At 63.1% G+C, this 16,691-nt stretch overlaps 3 protein-coding genes across 19 annotated transcripts in view; 1 reads left to right on the top strand and 2 right to left on the bottom strand.

Annotated features, from left to right (window-relative positions):
* The window catches only part of ARAP1 (ArfGAP with RhoGAP domain, ankyrin repeat and PH domain 1), a 35,331-nt gene extending 28,665 nt beyond the window's left edge, over positions 1-6,666 (bottom strand). The window contains 1 exon segment of the mRNA XM_051779386.1: positions 6,253-6,666. The gene's annotated coding sequence lies outside the window, so the exon portion shown is untranslated.
* A 1,770-nt stretch (positions 6,667-8,436) lies between these two features.
* STARD10 (StAR related lipid transfer domain containing 10) lies at positions 8,437-16,167 on the bottom strand. Its single transcript, XM_051779448.1, has 6 exons — positions 15,882-16,167; positions 11,196-11,343; positions 10,889-10,992; positions 10,576-10,693; positions 9,942-9,994; positions 8,437-9,863 (listed from the first exon to the last, which is right to left on the bottom strand). The coding sequence occupies exons 1-6, from the start codon at positions 16,062-16,064 to the stop codon at positions 9,636-9,638; spliced, it is 834 nt and encodes a 277-aa protein (XP_051635408.1). The 5' UTR covers positions 16,065-16,167; the 3' UTR covers positions 8,437-9,635.
* Positions 13,466-15,143, top strand: LOC127467450 (uncharacterized). Of its 17 annotated transcripts, none has more exons than XM_051779411.1 (4): positions 13,466-14,177; positions 14,320-14,519; positions 14,561-14,703; positions 14,765-15,143. In XM_051779411.1, exons 1-4 carry the CDS (start codon positions 13,466-13,468, stop codon positions 15,141-15,143), a joined length of 1,434 nt encoding a protein of 477 aa, XP_051635371.1. The 17 variants fall into 17 exon arrangements, with proteins under 17 accessions (XP_051635371.1, XP_051635377.1, XP_051635375.1 ...); XM_051779417.1 differs by having other exon boundaries at positions 13,466-14,186; positions 14,320-14,438; XM_051779415.1 differs by having other exon boundaries at positions 13,466-14,186; positions 14,320-14,447.
* Positions 16,168-16,691: the final 524 nt, after the last annotated feature.

The raw sequence follows: 16,691 nt of genomic DNA, 5'->3' as shown, positions 1-16,691 counted from the left end.
GTAGCTGCCAGTGGGGCCGATCCCTGTTATCCCACCCAGTAGCTGGTGGGATACCCTGCCCTTCTCACCCACCAGCATCACAGCCCCGGCAGTGCCCATTCCAGGAGGGAGGCAGACTCCAGCTGTGCTGGCACACGCAGCGCTGCCAGTGACCCCGGCACTGTCTTATTTTGGGTTGGCTGGAGGCTTTTTTAGACCTGCTAAGAAGGAGCTTGAGGATTTCCTGAACCGTAAATAGGCCGGTCTGATTTGCCGTCAGAGTCACATTTTCTGTGACTCAGGCAGGTCCCAGCCCCCGGCAGCACTTGTGGTTTTGGTGCAAAGGGTGCAGCCGAGCCAAGCTCATCCTTGACCCGACACTAACCGGACACTGATGAGCCTGTGGCACTGTGGGGTCCCCACAGCCAGTGACCCCCACACCTCCAGACACAGGCATCCCGGTGCCGCTGGGATCCAGCCACAGTGCCACTTCCCTGGCACCTCCCAGCACAGTTTGGCTCTGCTTCGGGCTGCAAAAGGTCCTGTGCAAGGGCCAAGTGTCCAAGGAAGGAGCAACAGGGACCCCAGGGCTGGCTGACCCATGGGGCTCCTCACTGGCAGCACCAGAGAAACCAACAGCATCCAGGACTTTCCCACTGCTCCCAGCAATCCCCGCCAACAGCACGAAAATCCCTGAATCAGAATAAAATTCCCTCTCCCACCTCCACACCTAAAAACTCCTCATCTATTATTGAAAATGGGTGAGTGATGGTGCTGGGTGACTCTGCTGTCACCAGGTTCCAGCGACACCAGCACGGGCAGGCTCAACCCCAGCCGGGTGCTGCCTGCTGAGGCAAAACAGCAGGGGAGCACAGAAACAGAGGGAAGCACGGTGACAGCAGTATGGCACTGCCACACATGTGCCCTCCTGGCCAGTGCCCAGGAGTCACACTGACCAGTGTCACCTGTTGGCACAGGTGCCAGCACATCCACGCAGTGGTTGGACAGACCCATCAGGAAGGGGCAGCTGCACCAGCGCTCACCACCAGCACCATCTCAGCACCACCCATGGTGGCCGAGGGCCCTCCTTGCTGCTCACCAGGGATGGGGACAAAGCTCCTGCAAGGGCCCTGTGGGGTCCCTGGTGTGCTGGGCTGGCAGCTCGACGTCCCGCTCTCGCCCTTCGCCCTCACCAAGTAAATCATTCATCAGGTCCTCACTGGGTTCCCTCCTCCGGTCATTAATCATTTAATCTCTGTCCTAAATGAGACGAGGATATTCCAGAAGAAAAATCAACCCAGGGAGACAACATAACCCAGCCGGCTGCTGGGGATTAGGGAGTCACCCTGGCCAGGGCCCCTGCCGAGCCCAAATCCTAACTGTGCTGACCCACCACATTCCTCTCTGGGATTAGGCAAAACCACAGGGGCTGTTTTGTAAGAGACTTAAAAGGCTGGACAAGTGGCATGACAAGGGGATGGTGAGAGCTGCCACCACCCTGGCACTGTGGAACCAGCACTCCAGGGAATGAACAAGGATGCCAAAAAACACTGGGGCCAGACCCCTCAGCCCCATCTCAAACCCACAGAGCCCTCACTTTCCTAGTACTGGGGATGAAGGACCTGGGGGTGCCTGAGGCTGGTCTCCACTCTCTGGACTGAGGGGCTCACTGAGCCCCTCTGTCCCCAAACTTTGGTGCTGGCTGCTTTTTCGGGGGCACTGCCAGTCGCCCCAGCCCACCTTAGATGCCCTCAGCTCACAGGGCTCGGGATTCACCTCTTGCCCCAGCAGAGCTAAGGATCCCAGCACAGGCAGGAGTCCCTTGTGCTGCGGGGGACATGCCCACCACATCCTACTGCTGTGCTGCTCTCAAGGTGGTGGCTTCCCATCCCACAGGTGGGGCACTAACGAGGGCCAGGCTCCTCGGATTAACGAGCTGTGTACAGCAGGCGAGCGCGCTCCTCCCCTGGCTCCACTGAAGCCACGAGCACTGCGGGGGTGAGCGCAGGCCCAGGTGATCCCGTTACCTCTACCCAGGTGTTGGGGATCAGGCAGCTTGACCAGGGCCATCAGTATTCGTTGGCGCAGCTGCACCGAGCGGCTCCAGCAACAGCACCCGAGCACCAGGTTTGTCCACAGCTCTTCCCTGCCCGTGCCTTCACTGGCACCCAGGATGGTGGCCATGAGCCAGGAAAATCCACCATAGGAGCCTGGCGGGCGCCCAGCACCCTCTTGATGGATCTAGTTCCCATTGCAATTCCTCCTCCAGTGAAGGCAAACTCTGCCTGCACCCCACGTTCCCCTTGCCCAGCCCCATGGGCTTGTTAATCAAGGAGAGCTAATTACCCGCACATGGTCCCTGGGCTCGGCAGGAGGAGGTGGCCGCTGTGCCTGTGGTCTGGCTGCTGCAGCAGAGGTTTGCTGAGGAGTCTCTTCCCACACCAGGACTTCCTCAAACGCCACCTCAGCGATGGGAACTTTCCGGAAAGCCGAGCGGGTTCTGAGCCGGGACGTGGTGCAATACCCGCCCTGGGCCCCTGCAGAACTGCAGGGACTCAGCCCAGCGATGCACCAACCACAGCCACTGCTGACCACAGCCACCACGGGGACAGGGAGGCTGGACCCCGGGGCCGTTACAGCCCCAGGTGACAGCAGGATGGGGCAGGGCCTTTGGCCGGAGAGGAAGGAAGAACTGGGCAGGATGGTCCCCGCCAAGTGAGGGCTCCCCAGCAGCGCAGCAGGGACCAGGCACCGAGGACGGGGCTACCCGGGCAGCAGCGCTGGCCACCAGACAGAACGGGCAAGCGGGTGGGTGGCTGCCGTGTCCCCACCACCCCAGGACCCCTGTGGATCCCCAGGGAGGGCACTGAGCTGTCACCCACCCGTGTCCCGGTAGGCAAAGGGGACAAAGCCGGGTGACGGAGGAACCTGTGGGAACAGGGACAGCCACCAGTGGGAAGGGGGTTCGTCAGCCATCACGCTCCAGCAGCATTGGGCAACCAGCCTCACACCCCAGCGATTTTTACCCTCTTCTGCCAAAATTAAGGAGAGATCCTTAGCCAGGGACCGTGGCCAGCCAGGATGGGGCCAGTGTCCCCAACATCCCTGCTGGATCTGGTGGATGAACCCGCTGTCCCCGGTGTCCCCACAGGACCCAGGACACAGACCCGCTGGCGCTACCGCAGACGCTGCTGTGCTTGGCTGGGAATCGAAAGCACTGCATCCTCACCCTGAAACTGCCCAACCGCAATCCCCAGCTCGCAGCAAACACTCAAAAGCAGAAGAAGGGTCCTGGGACAGCAGCCAGCACTCCCAGACCCCCTCCCACCCAAACCCCTCCCCACTCCACCTCAGTGGGTGCCCATCTGTGTGGCAGTGCCCACGGTTTCACCTGGGAGGATGAAGCTTTTTAATTTTCAAGATCTCAGCCCAAAAAATGCAAATTGCACTCAAACCTCCCAAGGAGCTGTTCAGGGATCAAGTTCAGGCTTGCAGAGCCACAATCCAGGGGTGTAAGAGATTCTCTCAGAGCCTCCTCCCACTGTCAGGTGTTCCCATCTCCAGGTGGTTCATGTGGAGCAGCCTGAGTGCTCCCACACACACCAACTGCGCCCAGGGGCACCAGGGTCCGCCCCAACGTGGGAACCGCCCTGAGATGCCTGTGCCTGGAGATGGGGGAGTGCAAAGAGGTGGAAGGTGGGGGATGAGGAGGAGGGTCAGGAGTCAGGGACAAGGGGGCAGGAAAACTGGGGTTTCCTCATTTCCCCGAGGTCCCACCTGCATTCCCCTTCTCCCCTGGAAGCAAAACCTGGAAAGGTGAAACACACCCTGGGCTGTGGCACACACGAACAAGGACACCTGAGCTCCCTGCATTCCCTCCCAGAGCATTGCTGCCTGCCTCACAAATCCAGCCAGAAATGGGCAAATCCGGCCAGAAAAGGGGCAAATCCATCTGGCAATGCTGTCACTGCCCACCGAGCCCCGCTGGGATGCGCTCAGCTCCTGACACACTTTCTGGAAGCAAACTAGGTCGGGAAGCCAAACCCCACGTGCACAGCCCTCCCACAGCAGCCCCCGTGTCCCGGGCTCTGGTGATGTTGTGGGGGCCCGTGCCAACAGCCCAGCTGAAGGTGGAAGGTGCCCTGACAGGTCACCCTTGGGCGCACAACCCCTCCTTCGTGGCACCAGCATCCAGCACCGACACTGTGTGGGTCCCTGTTTCATCTTCCCATAAGTGGGAAGTGAAAGTCTCGTGTGGATGGGTGGTCCCTTTTCCAGCCCTGCTGCCCTCCTGCCTCCTCTTCATTCTCCTCAGGGTGCAGTGGGCACCTCAAACCCATGCTCAGGCCCTGTTCCCAGCAGCAGGGTCACCCCGTGCCAGGGCCACCCCTGGGCACCAGAGCACTGCAGACAAGCCAAGCCATGTCACACAGATGCTGCAGCAGGGACAGAGGGACAGGGACCCCCCACCGCACACACCCACCCCCTCTTTGCAAAAGCCTTTCTACACAGCCAGCACCCCATCCCTTGTAGATTTGGGGGGTCCATCTGTAAAAATTCCCCAAGCACCAATCCTCCCACGGCCACAGGGTCCTGCCACAGGAGCCACAAGATGCTGGCATGGGGGAGCATCACTCCCTGCCTCTCCCATGACACCCCCAGAATCCCAGCGGCTCACTTTGTTGTGGGATTTTCTAGGTTCTGACGGCAAATGCATCCTCAATATTGCTCTGAACATTCCCATCCCTGGTGTCCTGGCTGTGGCCCATAACAGCTCACACCCAGTAGCTGCTGGAGCACTCCTGGAAAACTACCGGCAGCTCTCAGAGGAGCTTTCCCTGGCACCTTCTTCCCAGCACCCCAGCAGAGCCACCCACCCCTGCACTCTGCTCTGTGCCTCCAAAAGCTGTTTTTTTGGGCTGAACCCACAAATTAATATTGCTGCCCCTGCAGCCGTGCTGGACTCCCTGGGACCGAGGGACCACCCTCATGCAGGTGCACCCCCTGGGCACCCCAAACCCCGTCCCAGTGGCCCCAGCAGCACGAAGGTGACGCGTGGAGCCAGCTCGAGGTTACCCCGGAACGGAGCCGCCGCCGTCCCCGTTCCAGCTGCGCAGCACTGGTAACATTCCAGGCCTCGCCAGACAGACTGGGAATGAGCGAGGAAGAGGAGGAGGAAGGCAAGGCAAGCCCCCCAGCAGCATCACCTGGTGTCTGGGCACCGCTGGTGGCGGTCAGTGTGGCACAGGCACGGCTGGTGGGGGTCCCGGGGCCCCGGCACAGCCACAGCTGCTGCCGCGGTTTGGCCGGGAACTGGGACGTGCCAGGTCTCCAACGGAAAACTAATCTGCCAGACAGGCCCTCGGGGTCCCCTTTTCCCAGCTTCACCCCTGGCATCGGCATCACCACCATGTCCCCAGTGTCCCCAAACACATCCTTCCTCCTGGCCAGGTATCAAGGGAATGAGGGCTGTCGGCAGTGCCTGGCCCCCTGGAGACTGGGACTGAGCTGGGTTACACTGGGCTTGAGCTGGGCTCTGCTTAGGGGAGCTGGGCTCTGCTTAGGGGAGCTGGGCTCTGCTTAGGGGAGCTGGGATACAGTGGAACTGAACTGGGGGGACTGGGGTTAAACTGGGCTGAAGTTGAGACGTGCTGAGATTGAGCTGGGGTGTGCTGGGGGTGAACTGGGATATTCTGGGAAGGAGCTGTGGGGTGCTGGAGGGAGCTGGAGAGTACTGGGGTTAAACTGGGATGTACTGGGGTTGAGCTGGAGTCTGCTTGGGGGAGCTGGGGTCTGCTGAGGGGGAACTGGAAAATACTGGCGTTAAACTGGAGTGTACTGGGGTTGGGCTGGGATGCACTGGGATCGAGCTGGGGTGTCTTGGGCGTGAGCTGGAGTCTGCTGGGGGGCAGCTGGAGCACACTGGAATTGAGCTGAGGAGTACTCGTGTTGTGAGCTGGGGCATACGGGGGTTGATCTGCGTTGTACTGGGGTTGATCTGGGACGTGCTGGGGGCTCGAGTGCCCAAGCTGGGGGGGGGGCACAGCGCTGTCGCAGCCGAGCAGGGGAACAACACACACTCCCCCCACCTCCCAGCAGCTCCCAGTCCCCCCAGTGCCCCCCCCCGCCCAGCACCGTCTACCCAGGACCTACAGCAGCACGTGGAGAGAAGCACAAACCCCCCAGGAGAGAAAGCACGACTGGGGAGGTGGGGTTCCCCCCCCCCCCCCCGAGCTGGGGTTGCCCCCCCAGCCCCCCTGGAGCACCCGGTACCTCTGTGCGGTGTCGGCGGCGGCTCCCGGAGGATGCCGGGGCGCTTCCCGGGGCGGGGGCACCCAGGGCCCCCCCTGCCAAGCCCGGACTTGTTCCCGCACGGAGCTTTGGCTGCCTCATGGAAAGAGGGTTCGAGGGGAAAACCGCTGGGACTTTCCCAAAAAAAATAATAAATGGGTTGTGTGTGTGCGTGTGTGTTCGGGGGGGGTGTCCCTCCCCACCCAATTCCCAAGGTCGCGACGGGGGGTAAGAAGAAGAGTGGGAGGGTTTGATGACACGGGGGGGACGTGGGGTGCCCAAGGCCAGCCCTCCCGGCCGCCCAGCCTCGGACAATGGTCCTTTCATCCCGGCGCTCGGGGACCGGGACACGCTGGCTGCCTGCTCCGGGGGAAAAGGCCCCCCCTCGGCCCCTCGCCCACGCGAGGCCGCAGGCAGGAGGGGCCACGGCTCAGCCCCACGATTAGGGGACGGTGCGCTGCGGGGTTCAGCCCGGGCGCCGGCGAGAGATATCCCAAAAAGTGCCTCGCTTCCTGCATAGTCCCTGTTCACAGAATTCCCACTCCCCCAGTCCATCGCATCCCCCCACTCTCCCATCCTGCTCCCCCGAGCCATCACATCCCCCCTCAGATCTCCCATCTCCCTCCTCAGATCCACGCCACACCTCCCCTCTCTCATCCCGCTCCCCAGAACCATCACCTCTCCCTTCCTGCTTCCCAGATCACACCCACCTGCTTCCCTATCCCACTTGCCCGACCATCAGAGCCATCCTGGTGAGATGTCCTCCCAAAGCCTTTGGCAGAGGATGAGGGTGCCGTGGCCTCCCCCGGGTCAGGGGGTGTCACGCTGAGATGCCAGGGGCCAGTGCCAACACCCGAGGCTCATCCGGGAGGGGCTGAGGCCTCGCAGCCCTTCCCAGCAGAGTTTGGGGGATCATCCATGTCAGCAGCCCAAGGAAGTCCCCAGCACAGCCCCAAGATCCATGTCACCCCACACATATCCTACCTGAGCCCCTGGCTCTGCTGGAACCCCCCAGGACCAGCCGTGTGCCAGAGCATCCTCTGCTTCCCTATGGAGCCATCTCCTCTCTCCGGTCCCCCAGCTCTGGGTCTCCAGCTGCACCTCCCAGAGCCAGCAGACCTAACCCCCCCCAGGAGGGACTTTACCCCCTCACCTGCCCCCCCACGTGTCCCTGTGGCTCTGGAGCTGCCACGCTGTGTCCTGGCTCCAGTTCGGCTCCATTCTCGCCCTGCCGGGCGGGGGGGGGGTGGCAGCTGGGTCCCTTTTTAATTGGGTGCTATTTTTAATTGGGATTGGTGCCGGGGGGGGGTACGGGGGGGGCCAGGGGAGGAGGCACAGCAGGTGGAAATTAACAGGAGAAATGGGAAGCGAGTCCCCGGTGCCCAACCCAGTGCCCACCCTGGCCCCACGGGTGACAGAGACACAGAGGCACAGGGAATGGCACACACTAGACCCCAGAACCCACCATCCAGCACAACCCCACCGGGGTGCAGAGAGGGGATGGGGTCTGCTGAGGTGTTGGGGCGCCCAGCACACCCAGGGGGAAGCAGTGGGGTGCACCAGTAGCTTTGCCTACGGGTGCACCCCAGGAGGACACAGGGGTCCCAGGGCTCCACACAGGGCCCACAGTTCCCTGGGGGTGTTCCCAGGGTGGATCATCTCCTCTGACCTGTGTTTCCAGGGATCCAGGCACCCCAACACCTTCCAGGCTCCCAGACCCCTAGGAGTGCTAGCCTGTCCCTCAGGATGGATCATCCCCTCTGACCACCCCAGTGCTCTGGGCACCCCAACATCTCACAGACTCCCAGACCCCTCTGTCCCCCTGGAGAAGCCAGGATGTACCCCCAGTGCCTCCCAAAGCTCAGCATCCCATGTTTCCTCTCCCAGAGGTGCTTTTGGGGGGAGATTATGCCCCAGTTTGCTACTGCTGTTACTGGTTTGCCTGGGGCTGTGGGATGACCCACTACAGGGGTCTGCAGCCTCATCCCTAATTAGTGCCCGGCGATAATTCAGTTTAGGGGTTTTTCCATCACCCTCTGGTGGCATCATCACCACCCAGAGCCCCCAAGGGGTCCCCACAACCCCCAAGGGTCCCAGCAGCACCCCCCATGAGCAGGGATCCCCCTGCCTGAGCCCACTACAGGGACTGGGACAGCTCCCAGAGGACAGAGGTCGAGTTCCCCCCGTGGCGGATTTAATTGTTTTATTCCTAAATAATCAGCTCCAGTACAAGGTACAAAATCTCCCTCCTCCCTGTGCACCCCCGGAAAAAGGGGGGGCCAGGAGCATGGCCAAGGACCAGCTCCCAAAACCCCAGTCAAGGCCTCGAATTCCAGTGGAGGAAGAGTTCAGGCACCGAGCTTGGGGTTCCCATCCTGGAAAGAGGGGGGAGTAGGATCCTCCACAGACCCCCAGAACATCTGGAGGTGCCAGGAGCCCCCCCAAGTCCTCCCAACATGCCTGAAGATGCTGGGAGCCCCCAGAGACACCCAGCACACCTGGAGGTGCCAGCTTACCCCGAAGCCCCCAACAAACCACCCTGAAGATGCTGAAAGCCCACGAGACCCCCCAACACGCAGGGAGGTGCCGGGAGCCCCCCAGGGCCCCACAGCATGCACGGAGGTCCCAGGAGCCCCCAGAGCACTCCCCACAGCACATCTGGAGGTGCCATGAGCTCCCCAATCCCCCCGCATTCCTGAAGGTGCTGTAAGACCCCGAATGTCCCCTCCAACATGCTGGAGGTGCCGGCAGCCTAGAAGCCCCCCCTCTACATGCTTGGAGATGCCCCAAAACCCCAAAGCCCCTCCTCCCCAGCATGCCAGGAAGTGCCAGGAGCACCCCCAAACCCCTCTGTGTGCCCAGGGGTGCAGGCAGATCCCCAAGCCCCCCATTCCCCTGCCTCTGGGGGTCTGCTAGGGGTGGGGGTCCATGGGATGAAGGCAGTTCTGTTGGGCCATAAAAGAGATAGGGAGCAGGGATGGGGGGCCAAGGGGGAGTGCAGTGGGAGGGTCCCCAGGGCTGGGGAGCAGGCACAGGGCCCCCATTTTCCTCTGCCCCCCCCAAAAGCTGAAGGGCACTTTGGCTTTGCCACCTATGGGGACAACACTGGTGTCCCTCGAGGGCTTGGAAGTGACCAGACAACCCCCAACTTCCCACCCTGGGGGGGCCCAGTGTGTCCCCGCTATCCCCGGACGGGGGTCCAGCAGTGGGGAGTCCCCCGAGCCCAGAGTGGGGGTGCACGTGCACGGGCGTGCGGGACAGGGACACAGACTGTGTTGGGAGTGGGGGGACGGGGAAAGGAGCCCCTGGGGGCCCAGGTCAGGCTGTCCTCATTGGAGGGACAAGGACAGGAGCCTCCAGGGGGATCAGGTCAGGCTGTCCTCGTCGCTGCCCTCGCCACGGTCCTCCTTGCTCTCGGCCAGGGAGCTCTCATCGATGTTTTCCAGGGAATCCGCATGCTGCAGGGAGAGCTCGGAGAGCGCCAGGGCCGGGAGCCGGCTCTGCTCGGGGAACAGCCAGGGCTTGAAGTGGGGGTCGTGCTTCTGCTTCCACTCGGGGTACTTGAGGCATGCCTTGTACATCTTCTTCATCGCCTGGGAGGAAGGGAGAGATGGGCACAGGGACCTCTTATCCCCACACTGGACACCCCCACCCCAGTGCAACCAACTCACCTTGGGGGCCAGGAACTGGGAGGATTTGTTCACCACCCACTTTGGTAAAGAACCTGGAGAGAAGGGAGGGGGGAGGCTGGGAGTGGGACCCCCAGCACCCCCTGGGTGCCTGAAAGCCAGGACCCTCGCACATACGGGACCCCCGGGCACCCTCACTGGGGACACACAGCTGGAGAGGGGACAGGGGACAGGGTCCAACTCAAACTGCTCTCTGCTCTCACAGAGGTCAAAAACAGCAATTTCGGCATCTTGGGCACCTCTTCAGCCCCCAGAATAAAAGATTTCAAAAAAACAGGCCCAAAACACTTCCTCCTGGCATTGCTCCACACTCTGCATCTGGCTCCCACTGCAACCTGAGATGATCCTCCAAGCCCACCCTGAGCCCCCCTGAGCCCCACCCTGAACCCCCATTAAGCCTCCCCAAGCTCACACTGAGCCCCCACTGAGCCCAAACTGAACTTCTATTAAGCCCCCACTGAGCCCACCCTGAGCCCCCCCTGAGCTCCCCATGAGATTCCCCAAGACCCCACTGAGCCCCCCCAGGCACACATTGCGAGACTGCCCCCCAGGGACACCAGGGCAGGACCGGGGGGTACTGAGTCCTGGGGCACAGACAGGGGGGTCCCCCCCTTACCTTTGGGGTCCACCTGTGCCAGGTAGGTGATGGTGCAGCTCTTGGCGCCCGTGCCCTCGATCAGGTATCCCGTCTGGATGGAGACTGCTCGCACCATGTCCTTGCGGGGGGGGTATTTCTGTGGTGGGGCACAACGGGGGCACTCGAGTCAGTGGCAGGGCAGGTGAGGTACAGCAGGCACCAGTCACAGGCAGGGCTGTCATGACCCCCCACAGCAGCCCCCAACCCCCTCCAACCCACCCACCTGCAAGCTCTGAGTGAGCCCCAGCCCCAGCCCAGCCCCACAGGACCACTGGTGCCCCCCTAAACTCACGGGGTGCTTGACGGAGTAGTTCATGATGATGTAGTCGGAGCCCATGGGCAGCCAGGAGCGGAGCGTGACCACGTCCCGGTTCTTCAGGGGCTTGGGACACCTCCCTGGGGACAGCGCAGGCTCCAGAAGTGAGACACCCCCCTCCTAGTGCAGGGTCCCCTCCTGCCCCCCAAATCCCCCCAGACCGGTACCCAGGCTCATCCATGCCATGCCAGGCCCTACAGATCCCCCGGGTGCCAAACCCAGGGGCGCTGTGGTGGCAGCCCTGGGGCTCAGCCCTCCCCAGGGACCCCCAGCCCCTCCTCACAGGCGTAGTAGCCCACGTCAGAGTTGGCTGTCAGCCTGCCGATGTCGAAGGTCTCGATGACGTTGGTGTCCCATTTCTTGCGGTACTCGATGTCGTGCAGCACGTCGTAGAGCGTCTCCGCCGGCACGTCCCGGCACTCCATCCTGCACTGCAAGGCAGGGGCTGTGACACACCTCCCAGGGGGGCCCTGGGGGGAAAGGGTGCCCATGGGGACCCCTGGGCAGGAGGGCGGCTGTGGGGACCCCCAGGTGGGAAGGTGGCTGTGGGGACCCCCAGGTGGCAGGGTCTCCTCTTAGATTCCCAAAAGAACCCAATGCAACCCCCCTCCAAGAAGACCTCGACCCCAACAAGCAGCTCTGCCCCATCTGGCCCAGTTTGCCACCCAGAGGCACCCCATAGCCCAGGCACACAGGGCCAGCAGCACCTCGAGGCAGCGTGGCACTGAGCCCTGGGTCTGGGGGTCCCTTCTGGAGGGCCACCTTCCCACCTACCCCCCACCCCTTCCTCACTGGGCTCCCCCCAGAGCTGCATCCCTGCAGGGGGGAGCCAGGGGGAGCCCGTGTGTGGGGCTGTGCCTGGTGCTGTGGGGCAGCATGGGTCACGCTAGGTGGGGGGAGCAGAGTGGGAAGCACCACCCGAGGTCAGGAGCTGCTCTGTAACCATGGCAGCCAGATCCAGGGAAGGCGAGGAGACAAGGAGAAGGTGCGAGCAGCAGAGATGCCATCTGCCGAGGGCGCTGGAGCCGAGCGTGGGGCAGGGAGAGCAGCCAGAGGCTGTCCCTGGGGATGCCACCGGCTCCTGGTTATCCCCAGGGATGGCACCAACCCCTCCTGCCCCCCAGGCCCTGGGGTTCAGGATTTAGGGGTGGAGCTGCCACCCTAGCACTCGCTGACCAACCTGGGAAGGGGCACAGCAACAACCAGCAACGGGGAACATCCCCATGTGGCCCCTTGAGTGGGATACGGACATGCAGCCTGTCCCCAAGCCTCAACCCCAGAGACCCATCCCTGCCCCATGGAACTCAACCCTAACTCCACAGTGCTTATCCTCAATCCCAGAGACCCACCCTGCCCCACAGAGCCCATCTCCAGCCCCTCCATTGACCCAAAAACTCAGCCAGGGACACCCTTGCAGGGTGGTTTTGGGGAGTGCCCCCCAGGTGACATGTTTGGAGAGCCCCTGCTCCCAGGTGCAGCCAGGCCAGCCCGGTACCGTGTCCAGGTGGATGTGGGAGCAGGCTCTGCACTGCTCCCGGTTATTCCCAGTGCAGAGCAGTGAGCCTGGTGCAGCTGGTAGAGCAGGAGCTGCCTCAGGTGACTCATGTCCCAGGGTGCCAGGGGGGTCGCAGCAGGAGAGGGGACAGTGCCACCCGGGAAGGGAAGCGCCCAGAGCCACACGCACGTCCCAGCCCTGAGTCAATATTGACTGACAGGGCAAGGGAGAAGGAGGGGGAGGAGGAGGAGGAGGAAGGGCAACAAAGTCCCCAGGGCTGGGGTTATGCCAGCCCGAGGCAACAGCCAATGGGCATCAGACTGTGGAACAGGAGAATATCCAAGGGGGAGACCCAGCCCTCTGCCTGAGGGGGCTACGGCCACCAAGGGGGTCCCCAAGCTCAGCCACACTGGTAGCTCCACCAGCACTCCAGACCCTCCCACTGCATCCCAAGGGTTTGTAGGGACACCATCTCCCCTGGGGAAACTCAGATCTCCAAGGAGTGGGATGGGGGGTCCTGGCTGGGGTCCCCCAACATGTAGCCAGTCCCAAGGCCACCAAATCCCAGCCCTGAGGCCATTGAATGTCCCGGTGATGAATCAGCCATGGCACCAACTTGTTCCCAGACTCCAGGAAACAGGTTAGACGGGACTTGCATCCCTAATGGAAGAGGGAGGAGGGGCAGGGGGGGCTGCAGCCTCAAAGCAAGGCAAGACCTTCAGGTTCCACTTAATTAGGTGAGTAATCCGTAAGGAATCCAGCAGGAATCCAGGAGCAATCCAGGAGGAATCCAGGGAGAAATCAGCTCCTGGGGGGCTGTGGAGAACCCCCAGTACCCAGGCGGAGACCCCCAGCGTGGGGGGCAAACCCCTTGGCTGCACTTCACCATGCCACGTCAGCAATGCCACATGTGCCCATCCCATCAAAGTCCAGCAGGAGCATCCCATCCTGGGTAGGATGGTGGGTCCGGGTGCTGCTGGGAGCCACAGGCTGGGGAAAAGGACTGTTACCCTCCCCAAGGTCCCCAATACCCAGTGGCACACGCATGGCATCAACACATGAACACCCAGCAGGATCTTTCCAAGCAGGATCCAGCCAGAAGGGTGTGGAAAGGGGCAGGACCTGGCTCAGGGACCCCTGCAGGCAAGGGACAGCTCCTGGTGCCATGGCAGGAACAGCTGTGCCAGGACATCCTGGAGTGGGCTGGGTCCCTGCCATGCCGACGTGGCACACCAGGATTGTGGGATGGGCAGGGGACACACCCGAGCGTCACCTCAATCCCGCTGGGAGATGTTTTGGGATGCAGCAACCCCAAGAGCAAGCAGCAGGGCTGGGGAACACGGGGGGTTTGGTGGGGGGAGCAGTGGGGAGTCAGGATGCACTACCCTACAGAGCCATGCCCATGCCCAGACACCACGGCGATGGACGCTCCACGTCCCACCAACCATGGGTCCCCACCTCTGGGGGGGTGGGGCAGGGCAGCAGCGGCACCAGAGAGTCCCACACCCCAGGGACCACCCCCCCTCCTCGGGGTTCACCACTCCCATCAGGGCACGGCAGGAACCGGCAGCCCCACCACCTCCGATGTGCTGCGGGGGGAGCAGCCCGGCGGCTCTGCGGCGGCACCGGGCACAGCCAGCGCCAGTGCCAGTGCCCCAGGGACAGATTCTGCCGCCACCGCCGGCGCCGAGTGCTCGCGTGGCTGCTGCAGAGCGCCGTGTGAGCAGAGGGAGCAGTCTGAGCAGTCTGAGCAGTGTGACAATGTGAGCTGTGTGAGCTGTGTGAGCAGAGTGAGCTGTGTGAGCAGAGTGAGCTGTGTGAGCAGAGTGAGCTGTGTGAGCAGAGTGAGCTGTGTGAGCAGAGTGAGCTGTGTGAGCAGAGTGAGCTGTGTGAGCAGAGTGAGCTGTGTGAGCAGTGAGCTATGTGAGCAGAGTGAGCTGTGTGAGCTATGTGAGCAGTGTGAGCAGTGTGAGCTGTGTGAGCTGTGTGAGCAGTGTGAGCTATGTGAGCTATGTGAGCAGTGTGAGCAGTGTGAGCTATGTGAGCAGTATGAGCAGCGTGAGCAGTGTGAGCAGCATGAGCAGTCTGAGCAGCGTGAGCAGTCTGAGCAGTGTGAGCAGCATGAGCAGTGTGAGCAGTCTGAGCTGTGTGAGCAGAGCAGAGTGAGCAGTCTGAGCAGTCTGAGCAGCCTGAGCAGTGTGAGCAGTGTGACCAGCATGAGCAGTGTGAGCAGTGTGAGCACTCTGAGCAGTCTGAGCAGTGTGAGCAGCATGAGCAGTGTGAGCAGTGTGACAATGTGAGCAGTCTGAGCAGTGTGAGCAGCGTGAGCAGTCTGAGCAGTGTGACAATGTGAGCAGTCTGAGCAGTGTGAGCAGCATGAGCAGTCTGAGCAGTGTGAGCAGCATGAGCAGTCTGAGCAGGCCGCACCACCACCGTCACCGCGCCACCACCACCTGGGCTAGGCGCCGCGGGGAGGGCCGTGCCAACCACCACGCCAGGACAGCCTCCTGGAGGTGCCAAAGGGACAAGGACACCAGCCAGAGGCTTGAGCATGACATGGTGGCCCGTGGCCACCGGCAACACCATTCGGACACTGCTCCTGTTGCAAGTTGTCCCTTTGATTCCTGGTGTCCCTGCTTTGCCAGAGGGATGAGCCAGGATGAGCACAGACTAGCCTGTGCCAGCACACCAGCACCAAGGGGGAAGGGACCTGCTGGGGACACAGTGGGGACATAGGGGGACACAAGAGCCCTGGGCGAGGGGATGGACAATGGGGACAACCCCAGTGACAGTAGGCTGGTGGCCACAGGCTCCAAGGAGTCCCCCAGACCAGCCCTGGGGTGCAGCAAACTCTAGGGGTAGGTTCCTACGGGTAAAGTGGGGACAGGCAGCACCGGGGACCCATGGTCCCACACCCTGACGGTCCCTGTTTGTCCCTGTGTGAGTCCCCAGTCACCCCTCTGCAGCCTCCTTGTTCCCGGAGGTCCCTACTTGTGCCTGCTCATCCCACAGTGACAGCTCAGCCCTGGGGCTGTGCTTGTTCTGGGGTCCCCACTTACCCCCAAAGTCTCTACCTGTCCCGGGGTGCCAGCTTACCCCTGGGACCTCACCTGTCCTGAGGTCTCTGTTTGCCATCAGGGGTCAGCTCGGCCAAGTCCCTGCTCGCCCCAGGGTGCTGCATCACTCGAGGGGGCACATTATCTCCTTGGGTCCCCCGGGGGGTGCTTCACCCCCGAGTTCCCACTCACTATGGGGTCCCCAGTCGCTGTGGGGTCCCCAGTCGCTGTGGGGTCCCTGCTAGCCCCCTTCCAAGTGCAAAGTGCAGCATCACCCCAGGGTCCCCGTTGCCTCCAGGTGCCCCGCGGGGTCTCCGCGCTCCCCCCGCGCCGCTGGGTACCGCGGTCCCGGAGGGCGCCGAGGCGGGGGGGGGGGTGTCTCCCCGTGTCCCAGGGGGTGCCGGGCGGGAGGTCTCACCTTGATCTTGTGGAGGGCGCGCTCGGGCTCCAGCAGCTGCACCCAGACCGCCACCCCGCCCTTGCTGTAGGTGAGGCTCCAGCCGCGCTCCGACTCGCACTGCGCCCGGAACGCCCCGAAGTCCCGGTCGTCGGGGATCTGCACGCTGTCGCGACCCGACATGCCGCTGTCGTGCCCCGACATGGCCCCAGGACGCCCCCGCCCCGCCGGTGCCGGTGCCGGTGCCGCGGGAGGCGCCCGCCCCTACGGCGGCATCGCCGTGCGCGGGGCGCGATGGGACCGGCGGGGGCGGGACGGGGCGGCACCGGGGCGGGGGGGCGGGAGGGGGCCCGGAGGGACCGGGGGGACCCGGCAGGGAGGGGAGCCGGCGGCGATCCTGGGGGAGCAGAGCGGGGACCGGGAGCACCAGGAGGGAGGAGCCGGGGGGATCGTGGAGGGGGGGGGGGGATGGTGGGAGGGACACCGGGAGAACCAGGGAGGAGGAGCCGGGGGGAAACCGGGAATGTCGGGGAGGAGACCGGGAGCACCGGGCCGGGGCAGCCAGCGGGGGACCGGGAGCACCGGGAGGGGGGAACCGGGAGCAGGGTGGAAGGGCAGCCCGGGGAGGGGTGACCGGGAGCAGCTGGAGGACACAGATGTGGACAGGGACACCTGTACTGTGCACCAGGGAAGGTTTAGGTTGGGTATTTGGGAAAATTTCTTCCCAGAAAGGGTTGTCCAGCCCTGGCACAGCTGCCCAGGGCGGTGAGGGAGTCCCCGTCCCTGGAGGGATTTAACAAACGTGGCATGTGGCACTTGGGGACATGGGGT

The sequence above is a fragment of the Manacus candei genome, unplaced genomic scaffold (assembly GCF_025592945.1).
Source record: "Manacus candei isolate 608988 ecotype Guabito, Panama unplaced genomic scaffold, ASM2559294v1 h1tg000014l, whole genome shotgun sequence".
NCBI classification, from domain to species: Eukaryota; Metazoa; Chordata; class Aves; order Passeriformes; family Pipridae; genus Manacus; species Manacus candei.
The sequence above is the reverse complement of the archived record's forward strand: the minus strand, read 5'-3'. Positions and strand labels throughout refer to the sequence as shown.